This window comes from Carassius auratus, chromosome 3, assembly GCF_003368295.1.
Source record: "Carassius auratus strain Wakin chromosome 3, ASM336829v1, whole genome shotgun sequence".
NCBI lineage: Eukaryota > Metazoa > Chordata > Actinopteri > Cypriniformes > Cyprinidae > Carassius > Carassius auratus.
Window position 1 is genome coordinate 1,224,649 of NC_039245.1, and position 12,474 is coordinate 1,237,122.

The following is a 12,474-nucleotide window of genomic DNA, read 5'->3' on the forward strand; positions in this document are numbered from 1 at the left end:
ATTTCAAATTTATATAGTGTACAATTGTTAGAAAAAGTAATATTTATTTTATAAAGATATATAATAATTACAAATAGGTACACATTTTTTCCAAAAATGAAGGTATGTGTATCAATTTTGTATATAAGAAAGTAGAAATTTTAGGTGTTGGTAATCTTGAACATACATCAGCATTTTAAGAACTTCCTAAGATGACAGAAAATGTCTTTGGGAAAAGAAGAAAATACATTTGAAGTGTAATTTGACTGATTAGTTTGTCTCAGGTCCCATTACATTACATGGAGAGGCCTACTCTTTTTAGGACACACTTGGTATCACCTGTTCAGAGACACTACAGTCACAGGCAGAGGGCAGCAGAACACAGAGAACAGCCCAAAGAACCCTTCAAACTGTTGCTGCAGCTGGGATCTACCAAATCAACATGGGGTGCGTTTCCCAAAACAAAACTGATAGTTTACCAATAGAATTCAATGGAACTTGCAACCATAGTTATCTAACAATGCTTTTTAGAAAAGTACCCCTGGTCGGTCGATGGTGCAAATAAAAATCTCTAATGGGCCAGAACAGCCCCATGGTGTCTTTTGCAGGCAGTCCAAGCCACTGACACTTATGGAAAATATAAAACAAACACTCAGAGAACGGAAGGAAGCGTAAATATGTACAGAAACGCTTAACAAACTGTAAAGCCGTCGATTTAAGAGCGTTTCTCTGACGTCATTACGCAGTAACGTAAACATCCTGCCCACACATTCATTCGTTCGTTGATACATAGAACATTTTGATGGAACGCGCGTTTGTTGGTGTTGTGGTGCGTTGGTTCCATATTATCTCAAGATCTTAGTCGTTTTTATTACGTTGCAATGTTTTCCGAAGGCGCAAGTGTTACTCTGCGCTGCACCTGCTAAAGCGGTGGTTGCGTGAGTTTACGTTAAAACTGCGCATCAGTTGAGTCGGTCGAGGTCGTTTTCAGTTAAAGGACAGCCAGGCTGTCTGCCTCAGCTACCAATCACATGTCGACGGAGGATCTGTCCACTTCCGACAGCGAGGCTGCCATCGCGGGAGCCGGGGAGCGCTGGGCGCCGGTAGGAGCCGTGGCCAGTCCGGAGGATGAGCGGTTGAAGAGGGGCACGCGAGCTGGCTCTGTCTCGTCCAGCGATTCAGACCTGGTATCCAGACTGAGGAAGCTGCAGGATGAGCAGGAGCAGCTGAACTCGTCGCTCCTCGCGTTAACGTCTCACTTTGCTCAAGTGCAGTTTCGGCTGAAACAGATCGTCCACGCGCAGAGCGACGAGAAAGAGAGGATGCTGCTGGAGCTGGAAGAGTTTGCATTCAAAGGATGCCCTCATGTTATAGGCTGCAGGGCACAGGATGCTCAGATGATGGAAAACTCTGTGAGTTTCATTGTTTTCTGTAGTAGTGATCTCTACCCTGTAGGGAATAATAATAATAATAATAATAATAATAATAATAATAATAATAATAATAATAAAACATAGTAAACCAACCCAAGATCTCCCAAGAACCAGCTGGCAATCCATCTAAATACCAGCCTGGCCACACTGAGGTCCAGCTTAGATATGACTCTAAACAAGTGCTTGTAGGAGAGTGGCATGAAACCGTTTCTAATACATGTAATATACAGGAGGGCTTTTCAATCTTTTAGACACCATGGGCCCTAAATATGAGCATCCTTGTGTGAAGGACCCCATCCTAAATTTGAAAGATGTTTATGTCATCTCTTGTATAAAGACCCAAATTACACTGTGGACAAATTATTATTATAAATGGGAAAATATTTATTTTTTTATTAAGTTACATTATAATTTGTTTCCTACTTGATATAGTCCTGGGGGGTATTCCAGAAAGCAGGTTATGTGACATACCCGGGTATGTTTAAGAGTAAGTAAGCATATAACCTCAACTTTGGGTTCCAAAAACAGAGGTAACTTTCAGGGTATGTTAGTAGTCATAGCAACTCACTCTCTAAACTGAACCTGCTCCGGAGCAGGTTATGTTCCAGGGTTAGTTCACTACAGCGAGCCTTCAATGGGGTGACAGATTATTATATAATATTACAATATGTAATATAGCCTATTTTATTTATATATATATATATATATATATATATATATATATATATATATATATATATATATATATATGATATGTTAATGAGGAAGCGCTAATATAAGTAATAAATAAGGTAATATATTATTCTAATATGATTATTTATTTTATTGGCATATATAAGAGTTATCTATAAATTATGTATTAAGAGGTATGCATAAATTATAAAACAATATGACAAGGTAATGTTTAACTTATATATATTTATATATTTTATTTATTACATGTTATATCTCACACATGGAGTGGTATTTTCTATAATGTCTGAATTCTAAATCAAAATACATATCTGATATGACTTAATGTATAATTAGCATAAAACAAATAATACAATTTACATTCTCAAGGATTGGAAAAAAAATTAAATGATTGCACAGCCATCAGTAAGGTGGCGATATGCACTAAGCAGGTAAACAACTAATGAACAAAAGAAGAAGAAAGGAACAGCTTGGCGCGCTTTTTCTTAGCGTCCGTTTCTATAGTGACTCGTCGATTCGTTGCTCTGTTGAGAATGTCTTGAGTCTTAACCAGGAACATACTCTGAGTTGAATGAACTTACTCCCGGACGTGTTTTTGGAACCACATACCTTGAGTAAGCAAGGTTTGGGGTTAATCAACCGAGAGTTCAGGGTTTAGTTCACGGTAAGTTAACCCTGCTTTCTGGAATACACCCCTGTACTTTTATATTTATTATTTATTTACTTATTTTTTCTATTCTGTTCTAATCTAGTTTTTAGTTATTTATTTGTTATCTTATTTTTTTTATTAATTATACATTTTTCATGCTGTTTTTCTGAACTTTTCAGTGGACCCCAGTTTGAAAACCTCTGATCTACAGGGTCATCAGTGTTATTTTGTTTTCAGTAGGCCTGCTTCAACAGTCTTCAATAGTTCCTGTAACAATATGCACCTGTGACACCCACCCATTATAACACAAACCCCCTTTCATTTACACATGATCAGCCTATACAATATCCTTGTGCGATGCCCTCAGGAATCAGCATTCAATTTGTCTGTATCTTTATTGTTGAAAGGCATGTTTTTGTGTCATTCAAGTAACTAATCAACACCCTCTTAAAAATAATCAACACAGTATAGTCACACAAATTACAGTAAACTCTATACAAGTAACATCTGAAAGTCACTCTTTCCCTGTATTTCTTCCTGCTGGAGTATCTTGTTGCTGTCATTAAAATGCATTCATTTCCTTTTCTTTCCTCTGGACTCTTTGCTTTCAGGATGAATTGGTGAGTACTGTGAGCATGACCCTTGTTAAGTATTCCTGATAGGACTAGTTTATACTTGATTTGTTTTGTTCTGTCTCTTTTTCTTTTTGATATGAATCGGTTACATTTGTGTTTCCCAGAGACTATTAAATATAAAATCTTTGCAAGAATATAGTCAAACTATAGCCATGTTGTGTGTATAGCAATGTCTATCCTAAATTGCTTTGCATTTCAATAATAATATAAGCAAAGCTAAACCAAATGAAGCAAACTTATCCTTCACCAGAGCATGTGCAAATATGTGGATATTTTAAGTTTGGCTTTAGGTTTTTTAAGTTTATTTATTATTTATTTATTTGTTTGTTTATTTGTACAGGGACAACGCACAACAACAGTGTTGTGCCAGAGTTAGCTATAAAGCTAATTTGCATCTGCAGTCCCTGGGTTCTGTTCATTTGATTGTCTGATTGTGCTTTTATAATATCCAGAATGAAAGAGAGAAGAGGGAACGCTTGGAAGCTCAGAGAAACAAGCAGAAGGAGCTGATTCTCCAGCTGAAGACTCAGCTTGATGACCTGGAGCGCTTCGCCTACCAGGAGGGCAGCTATGACTCCCTGCCTCAGTCTGTGGTGATGGAGAGACAGAGGGTACATCTGATAACATACTCTCGTGCTGTTGACATTAGTCTGAAAGTCATTTAAAGATGTAATGGTCTAATTACTCTTAAAACCATTGTTGGGGCATTTGATTTAGTGTCTGTCCACCTGAATGCTGTAGGTGATCATTGATGAGCTGATTAAGAAGCTGGATGTGAATCTGAATGAAGACATTGGGAACCTGACTCCAGAGGAGCTGCGACAGAGAGTGGACACCGCTATAGCTCAGATAGTCAACCCGGCTCGAGTCAAAGAGCAGCTGGTGGAGCAGCTCAAGACCCAAATCAGAGACCTGGAGATGTTCATTAACTTCATACAGGGTGAGGAGCTCTGCTTATGGGTCAATGATGGGATGCAAATCATTGAAAAAAATTTATTCTCACCAAAGCTGCATTTATTTGATCAAATACAGTAAATGTAATGTTATTGCAATTTAACAGTTACAGTTTGTTTTATTATGTTTTAAAATATAATTTATTCCTGTGATGTCAAAGCTGAATTGCAGCTTTACTCCAGTCTTTAGTCAAGTCTTATGTATTAAATAGTACTTTATGCAATACAGATTGTTTCAAAGCAGCATCACAGTAATAAACAGGAAAATAACAGTGTTAATGTTCATTAATTATGGAGCACATTCAGCTTCAGCTCTAATTCAGCTCTACAGCAGATAATAGTGTCATTGTCCAGCTTTATTCAGATTCAGTGTTGAATCAATTCAGTTTAATAACATTGACAGTGTTGCAAAGTTCATCAATTATGAAACGTCTCAGCTGTTTGTGTTCTTGATAGTGTATGTACAGTCAGATCAGTAATATTTTCTGAATATAAATTGGCATGATCCTTCAGAAATCATTCTTAAATGCTGATTTGGTGCTCTGGAAACATATTATTATGTTATATTATTAATTTTTTTTTTTTTTTTTTGTGAAAACCGATGCATTTTATTACAGGATTCTTCATTAAATAGTACGTTTTTTTTATTTTTTTATTTTTTAATCAATTTAATGTATCTTTGCTGAATAAAAGTGTCAGTATAATAAAAAATGTCTTTTAGAAAAATCCTACTAACCCCAAACTTTTGAACAGTAGTGGTTATCAGTGATATGCCACTATCTGCAGAGCCCACTGTACTAGTTTACTGTGCATAATATCTCATCTGTCACCTTTTGAGTTTGAAGTTTTGAGTTTAAATATATTTAGATTACCATCCTGATCTTGCTCATCTCAGATGAAGTGGGGAACCCTCTGTTAAATGATGGTGTGAAGAGCCAGCAGGCCCATGCTACCGGACCAAACACTGGAGCCACAGGAGGGATGAAGCGAGGTAATTATGCTTCATAATACCTTTTTTTCTTGAATTTTATAGCTAAATCCCTTCTCTCTGTCCAAAGTGGATCCCGAACAGGCCCAGAGGATGCGGGAAACCGGGCTTCAGCTGATCCAGAAAGCCTTAGCGGTGCTCCAGATCTTTGCACTGAGTCAGTTCGGCTGCGCTGCGGGCCACATTCCCCAGAACCTGTGGTCTCAGGGTGGCGAGGCTCAAGATTACGCCCCCTTGCTGCAGAAACTCGAAGGAGCCGTGGAGCACGTACGTTGGCAAGCCTCCTGCCAGCAACCAAACTCTCAGGAGGAACACGTGGTCAGTTACTCTACCTGCCTGTTGCCTGGAGGACATCGGGATGAACTCACCTCTTCTGTGCGTAAAGAACTGGCTTTGGCACTCCGGGACCTGCTAGCCCATGGACTGTATGCTCCTTCCCAGGGTATGAGCTTGGTCCTTGCCCCCATTTCCTGCCTGCTGCCCTTCAGCTCTTCTCCTCAGACTCTGCATCCCTGGGAACTTTTCATCAACTACTATCATTCCAAAAATGGACGGGCATTTGTAGAATCGCCCGCTCGGCAGCTCTCTCAATCCTTCAGTTTACCTGTAGGGGACGGTCCTGTGACGGTCACTCCCAAGCAGTCTCTGTTATGGGCCATCCATACAGTTCTCAAAGAGCATGCACGATTCAAGCGTAGCGCGGACTCTGAGTTTAAGGCCTTAGTGTGCATGGCACTCAATGAGCAGAGGCTTGTGTCCTGGCTCAACCTGCTGTGTAAGTCTGGGACGCTCATCCACTCACACTACCAGCCCTGGAGCTACATGGCCCAAACAGGCTTTGAAGGTGCCCTGCGCATCCTGGGCCACCTCAGCCATCTCAAATTCAGCCTTCCTGTAGACCTGGCTGTCAGGCAGCTTAAAAATATCCAAGATGCTTTCTAAACAGAATGAAATTATGGGCATTTTGGCAGGTTGAGGAAAAAAGGGAACCCTCCCAATCCTCATAATCCATAAATTGGGATAGAAAAAAAACAATAATTACAATATAATACTAATATATAGCTTGACACAAAGTTTAAATCAAATTAAAAGATACTCCCAAATCAACAAGTCCACTGGAATTAAAAAATCTGAAATGAGGAAACTCCTGCACTTTCTAGAGACTCTGTGTTGCTGTTGGGTCTTGTCTCTAAACTGAAGAGGATGATGATGAGCCTTTTCAGGTTTTAATATGCTGCACTGGTCACAACTTAAAGGAAATGTGCTCAGTTTAGTGACCCTGAGCGTGTAACTGCCTCCACATAACCTTTGAGGGGATTTTTCCTTTTAAGCTTTTACCAAAATCAACCACTATGTAGAAAAATGATTTATTACTTGAAATCTTTTCAAGGGCCATTCCTTTTGATTGAGATGCACTACTATATACCGTATTTTCCGGACTATAAGTCGCACTTTTTTTCATAGTTTGGCTGGTCCTGTGACTTATAGTCAGGTGCGACTTATTTATCAAAATCAATTTGACATGAACCAAGAGAAAACATTACCGTGTAATGTTTTCTCTTGGTTCTTGGTTCTAAATAAATCAGACTTATAGTCCAGTGTGACTTATATATGTTTTTTCCTCATCCTGACGTATTTTTGGACTGATGCAACTCATACTCAGGTGCGACTTATAGTCTGAAAAATACAGGTAGTTACAAAACATTGACATAATGGTTTACTTGCATTATTTGTTATAAACCTATGTAGCCAAGTGCACTCATTTTCTGAGCTTGCTCTACATTATTGTACAGCGGTTTACAGACAAATCAAAAGGTGTTTTTCGTTTAAGATATTTATTAAGGGTCATTACATTTCAAACACTGGGATATAGTGCATATCATGTCCTGGTCTGTGCTGCTCTGTGCATTTGTATCACTTTCTGAGACCATGCATGCTGGTGAGACCTCACTTAGGTCAGTCAACACACTCAGGTCATTCTGAACAAACAAAGACATGCTTATTGGTGTTTGTAAACCACTGGAAAACCACTTCTATCCTCTAACTCCTTTCCACAGCCAGTTCACACCTTAAAAATGATTGTAGAATACTGTATCTTGTGTAAGTGCTGCTCATTCGCTGCTGCTGCAGAAGGAAATGCACAGCGAGTGAACTGAATTAAATTGAGGTCATTCAGCATATTTGCTGAATATGAGTTTGATATGCTGTGCATCGGCACTGGCTGAATTATTTATGGCCTGTTATGCTATGCCAGCATTCAGAGACTCTGCTTGAATACCTGCTGTTTCCGTCTTGTCGATCCTTGTTTACTGCTCTGAAATATTGAATGTACAATCCAAGAAACTGTATCCATGTTACTGTATCTGTTCTGATTCATTAAACCACCCTGTTGTTTGTTACTACATCATGGAAATGGATTCAGCATTCAGTGTATTTCTCTGCACCATTAGAACATGAAGGAATGGTTGTGATGCATTTATTAGCCCTTGTTTAATGTATTTTTTTTCTCACTTGCTTTTTTCTCTTATATTAATATATATATATATATATATATATATATATATATATATATGTATATATATATATATATATATACAAACACACACAAACATATATATATATATATATATATATATATATATATATATATATATATATATATATATATATATATATGCTTGGCATATTTTGATGTCCGTTTGTTTTGTCCTATCTTATCTATTTAAGAAATTATTATTTTCTTTGTACCTCTTCTTGGGAAGAAAAAGACTTTCGGTTATTTCAGTGGTGATTTCAAATCAGTGTCAATAACACTACTTTTTATAAAATGTGTGCCATCATTTTTGGATGTAATGATGGTCTCACTTCAGTGATTTCATGGATTAAATATACTGGATGGTCTGTGTATATAAAGCAGTCATATTTTCTCACTTCTCATCAGCTCTTTCTATTAAACAATGTAATTGAATTAATATATGTATGATTTACAGATTAGTATTCATTATAGTAATTAGATAGAGAAATATCTTCTATCAAATTGAATTCCATTTCAGTTTTTGAATTTCTGTAAACTGCAAATTGAATGTAAACTTAAGGAAGTAGAATGAAGAGAAATTCCGATTTCAGTTCTGAATTTGAATTGTGGTAGCACAGTGTAGAACTGTAAATTGAGTTTAAAATTAAGCAGCTATAATTAAAATAGAACAAAATGACAAGAAATTCACAAAAGTACATAGCGTATGAAAAACTTTATTTTTTTTATAATTATATTTTTATTATAAATAGTCCATACACTTTATCATACACATAAGGTATTTACAGATTCAATAAATTACAGTAAAACAATTCCATTTAAACAATATTTAAGTTTTCTGAAAATATTATGGTGGGTATATTGGTGCATTAAGAAACACCTTTGCTATGGTTTATTTAATTTTATTTATTTATTATTTTTTTGTTGAAGTCGTCCGAATTTAAACTTAATTACTGAATAAATATTTTTTTTGTCATTTTAAAGCAACATAATAGCACAAACGAACTACAAGGAGTTTTTTTTTTTTTTTTGCCAAACCTGAATACACGTGACCGCATATGCGAAACTTTAACGCGTTGCTCACAGACTCTGCAGTAGAAGGCTACATTCCATAGACATAAATATTTATGTTTATTAATATTTATTTATTACATATTTTACTGTCTCGTGTGGTACATTCAGTCAGAGACAGTTTGATTCAGTCTACTAACAAATCGACGGAAATACGTCACTGGCTGTCGGTGTCAAGGGTCACGCTCGCTCTTTCTACTTCCTTTCCCGTTATCGTCGGCCATTGAGCACCATCAGTAAGTTTCACACACGAGAAAATAATCCATGAACATCGATAAAGAAATAAGGCTTGCTGGATTCCTTTCATGTTGTTTACAGAGAAAATACCCCTGACGACTATCTAAAGTGTTTATTGTCTAAATATGTCCTATGTTTTGAAAGATAATGGGTTTATAGTTCGCTCCGTCCCTGTTGCTTTCTTGTTCGTCCACGATAGATGAGGAGCAACGGTTATTATTACACGTGTGCAAGAAACAGTAATATGTGAATAAAGATTAAATAAAGTTCCGTTGCGGAAGGGCTAGGCTATTTATTCCGACTTGAACGTTGTAATACAGCGGTATAATTACGAGTTAGCACAGTGCTATCCCTAGATGGATCTTGTTTAATAAACGTGCTGCCCAGAAGAAACAACTTATAATATATCACTACTTTTTACCTACGACAAGTTATTATGTTGCGTTATTATTGTTTTTCTCACTGTAATGTTTGGCTACATTAATTGAGTGTATTGTGCTACTGGTGTCTTGTATTCTGGTTTTGTTTTTGGAGCTAATGTAATGCTCAAACTCGTGTTTTTCAGAGATGGGCAAGTTTATGAAACCTGGTAAGGTGGTGATGGTCCTGGCTGGACGTTATGCCGGACGTAAGGCTGTGATCGTCAAGGTATTGTTCATGTTTCACAGTATCAAGGAGAAGATGTTTGAGTATAACACGTTGAGTGTTTGTATATTGACCGTGTTGTGCTGTGTTGGTCTCTTCAGAACATTGATGATGGCACCTCGGACCGTCCTTACAGCCACGCTCTGGTCGCAGGCATCGATCGCTATCCTCGTAAAGTCACCACAACCATGGGCAAGAAGAAGATTGCCAAGAGGTCCAAGATCAAGGCATTTGTGAAGGTGTTCAACTACAACCATCTGATGCCAACCAGGTATGCAGAGCCTGAATAGTCAGAGAGCACGAATTAACTCAGGGTCTCTCTTGTTATTGACTAATGTTTTCAGAGGAAACATTTGCTGTCTATTGACACAAGTCCTCTTACGTTCACCAAGGCTCAATTTATTCGATCAGAAATGCAGTAAAAATGTAAATATTGTGAAATACTGCTAAAATGTAAAAGAACAGTTTACTACTGTAACATTAAAATACAATTTAATCCTATGATGGTAAATTTTAATCTTCAGCATCATTACTCCAGTCTTCAGTGTCACATGATCGTTTAGAAATCATTTTGCTGCTCATGAATCAATTCTTGTTAGTTTTGGAAATAGTTGTGCTGGGTTTTTTTGTTTTTTTTTGTTTGATGAATGGAAAGTAAGCAGTATTTGTTTGAAACAAATCTTTCCTAATATTATGAAGGTCTTTACTGTGATTGGATGAATTGAGAACATGGAGAATAAAATCACTTTTCCAAAGAACGCCCTGCTGACCCTTAATTTTTGTACAGTAGTGGATAGACACAACTTTTGATGACTGATTCAGATTGAATTATGGTTATACTTGTCTTAGGATACCCAGAGTGACACAGTTTTGTGTATGGGGTGCTTTCTTAATGGAACTTATCCAGTTGCAGATACTAATTAATAGATGCTTATTTGGTGCCCTGTATTGATTTTTGTTTTTATAAATTAAGGGTTTAATTTGACCACTTTAAAACAGCAGGGTTTAATTATGTACATTTGTCTAATAAGTGCATCATCTTTCCTCAGATACTCTGTTGACATTCCTCTCGACAAAACTGTTGTCAACAAGGATGTGTTCAGAGATCCTGCTCTGAAGCGCAAGGCCAGGAGAGAGGCCAAGGTTAAGTTCGAGGAGAGGTATGTTTTTGTCACCAGATCTCAAATACTTCATTTTACAATTAAATTGTACGTTGTTGATTGTTAATGCTTGCATGTTACGTTAAAAGCTAGATTATAATGTGCTTTTAGTGTAGCCATAAATTTGATGCAGATCATGGAAAGTTTACTCACAGTCTTGCTGACTTCAGCTTCTGTTCAGAGATTACTGTAGTAAAAATTTGATCTTGTTGGGCACTGGACATTGTTTTCTTTGATGCACTCAATAAGAAAAGCATGTATTGTCCTACATGTGGTGATACATTGATGATAGTGAATGTTTTCTTTTATAGGTACAAGACAGGCAAGAACAAGTGGTTCTTCCAGAAGCTCCGATTCTAAGCTTTCATTGTTTGCGCAAATAAATCTGTAAAAATCTCACTAGGTGGTCCTTGCCTTATTTCTGTTGGCTTTGGTATCTTTTATTATTACTTGAGACATCATATTAATTTTTGAATTGATAGCATCACTCATTTTTCACCCATTTGTAAACCATATTAGCAACTGTATAAGTGCTACAATAAACAGCCAAGAGGTACTGCAGACCCAGACGGTTAAGGGATAGTTCTCCCAAATAGCAAAATTATGTCATTAATGACTCACCCTCATGTTGTTCCAAACCCGTAAGCCCTCAGTTCATCTTCGGAACACAGTTTAAGATATTTTAGATTTAGCCTGTGAGCTCTCAGTCACTCCATTGAAAGTGTGTGTATGGTATACTGTCCATGTCCCGAAAGGTAAGAAAAACATCAAAGTAGTCATGACATCAGTAGTCCATTTGAATTTTTTGAAGCATTGAAAATATATTTTGGTCCAAAAAAAGCAAAAACTACGTCTTCAGCATTGTCTTCTCTTCTGTGTCTGTTGTGAGAGAGTTCAAAACAAAGCAGTTTACTGCTATCCGGTTCGCGAACGAATCATTCGATGGAACCAGTTCACCAAATCGAACTGAATCGTTTTAAACGGTTCGTGTCTCCAATAAGCATTAATCCACAAATAACTTAAGCTGTTAACTTTTTTAATGTGTCTGACACTCCCTCTTGAGTTCAAACAAACCAATATCTCTGAGTAATTTATTTACTCAAACAGTACACTGACTGAACTGCTGTGAAGAGAGAACTAAAGATGAACGCCGAGCCAGATTTTTTTTTTTTTTTTTTTTTGTGCCATATACCAAAAAAAAAAAATTATTATCTGCAAATGGGCTTGCAACATCATCAAGGACACCACCCACCCATCTAAAATGAATCTGATTACTGTATGGAATGGAAGGGTAGTTCGAGATATATGCCATAACCACCCCCACAGCTGTTAAATTAACTTGGTCATCTTTATTTCCTGGAAAAACGGTACATAAGCAACAGTTATCATTTTTATTCAGTTGGATTCTAATATTCTTTCAATACTTGGTATTGTGTCCTTTTTCTGTTCTTCATTATTTTGCGAAGTCTTCTTGCTATTGGTTGAGTTGAAGTCAAAT

At 37.0% G+C, this 12,474-nt stretch overlaps 2 protein-coding genes across 3 annotated transcripts; both read left to right on the top strand.

Annotated features, from left to right (window-relative positions):
- The first annotated feature begins 582 nt into the window (after positions 1 to 582).
- LOC113042720 (RUN domain-containing protein 1-like) lies at positions 583 to 6,856 on the top strand. 2 transcript variants are annotated; one of them, XM_026201739.1, is made up of 6 exons: positions 583 to 1,391; positions 3,366 to 3,374; positions 3,842 to 4,000; positions 4,131 to 4,329; positions 5,238 to 5,333; positions 5,401 to 6,856. In XM_026201739.1, the coding sequence occupies exons 1-6, from the start codon at positions 1,011 to 1,013 to the stop codon at positions 6,270 to 6,272; spliced, it is 1,716 nt and encodes a 571-aa protein (XP_026057524.1). In that variant the 5' UTR covers positions 583 to 1,010; the 3' UTR covers positions 6,273 to 6,856. The 2 variants fall into 2 exon arrangements, with proteins under 2 accessions (XP_026057524.1, XP_026057530.1); XM_026201745.1 differs by lacking the exon at positions 3,366 to 3,374.
- Positions 6,857 to 9,117: 2,261 nt separating this feature from the next.
- On the top strand, positions 9,118 to 11,375 carry LOC113042734 (60S ribosomal protein L27). The gene is made up of 5 exons (XM_026201753.1): positions 9,118 to 9,170; positions 9,737 to 9,819; positions 9,918 to 10,087; positions 10,866 to 10,976; positions 11,288 to 11,375. The coding sequence occupies exons 2-5, from the start codon at positions 9,739 to 9,741 to the stop codon at positions 11,334 to 11,336; spliced, it is 411 nt and encodes a 136-aa protein (XP_026057538.1). The 5' UTR covers positions 9,118 to 9,170; positions 9,737 to 9,738; the 3' UTR covers positions 11,337 to 11,375.
- The last annotated feature ends 1,099 nt before the right edge of the window (positions 11,376 to 12,474 follow it).

Excerpts from the sequence above, each read along its gene's own strand:
- LOC113042720 (XM_026201739.1), top strand. The coding sequence starts at position 1,011 with ATGTCGACGGAGGATCTGTCCACTTCCGACAGCGAGGCTGCCATCGCG. Across the intron at positions 4,330-5,237 it reads GTTCATTAACTTCATACAGG|ATGAAGTGGGGAACCCTCTG; the intron begins GTGAGGAGCTCT and ends TGCTCATCTCAG. Across the intron at positions 5,334-5,400 it reads CACAGGAGGGATGAAGCGAG|TGGATCCCGAACAGGCCCAG; the intron begins GTAATTATGCTT and ends CTCTGTCCAAAG.
- LOC113042734 (XM_026201753.1), top strand. The coding sequence starts at position 9,739 with ATGGGCAAGTTTATGAAACCTGGTAAGGTGGTGATGGTCCTGGCTGGA. Across the intron at positions 10,088-10,865 it reads AACCATCTGATGCCAACCAG|ATACTCTGTTGACATTCCTC; the intron begins GTATGCAGAGCC and ends ATCTTTCCTCAG. Across the intron at positions 10,977-11,287 it reads AAGGTTAAGTTCGAGGAGAG|GTACAAGACAGGCAAGAACA; the intron begins GTATGTTTTTGT and ends TTTCTTTTATAG.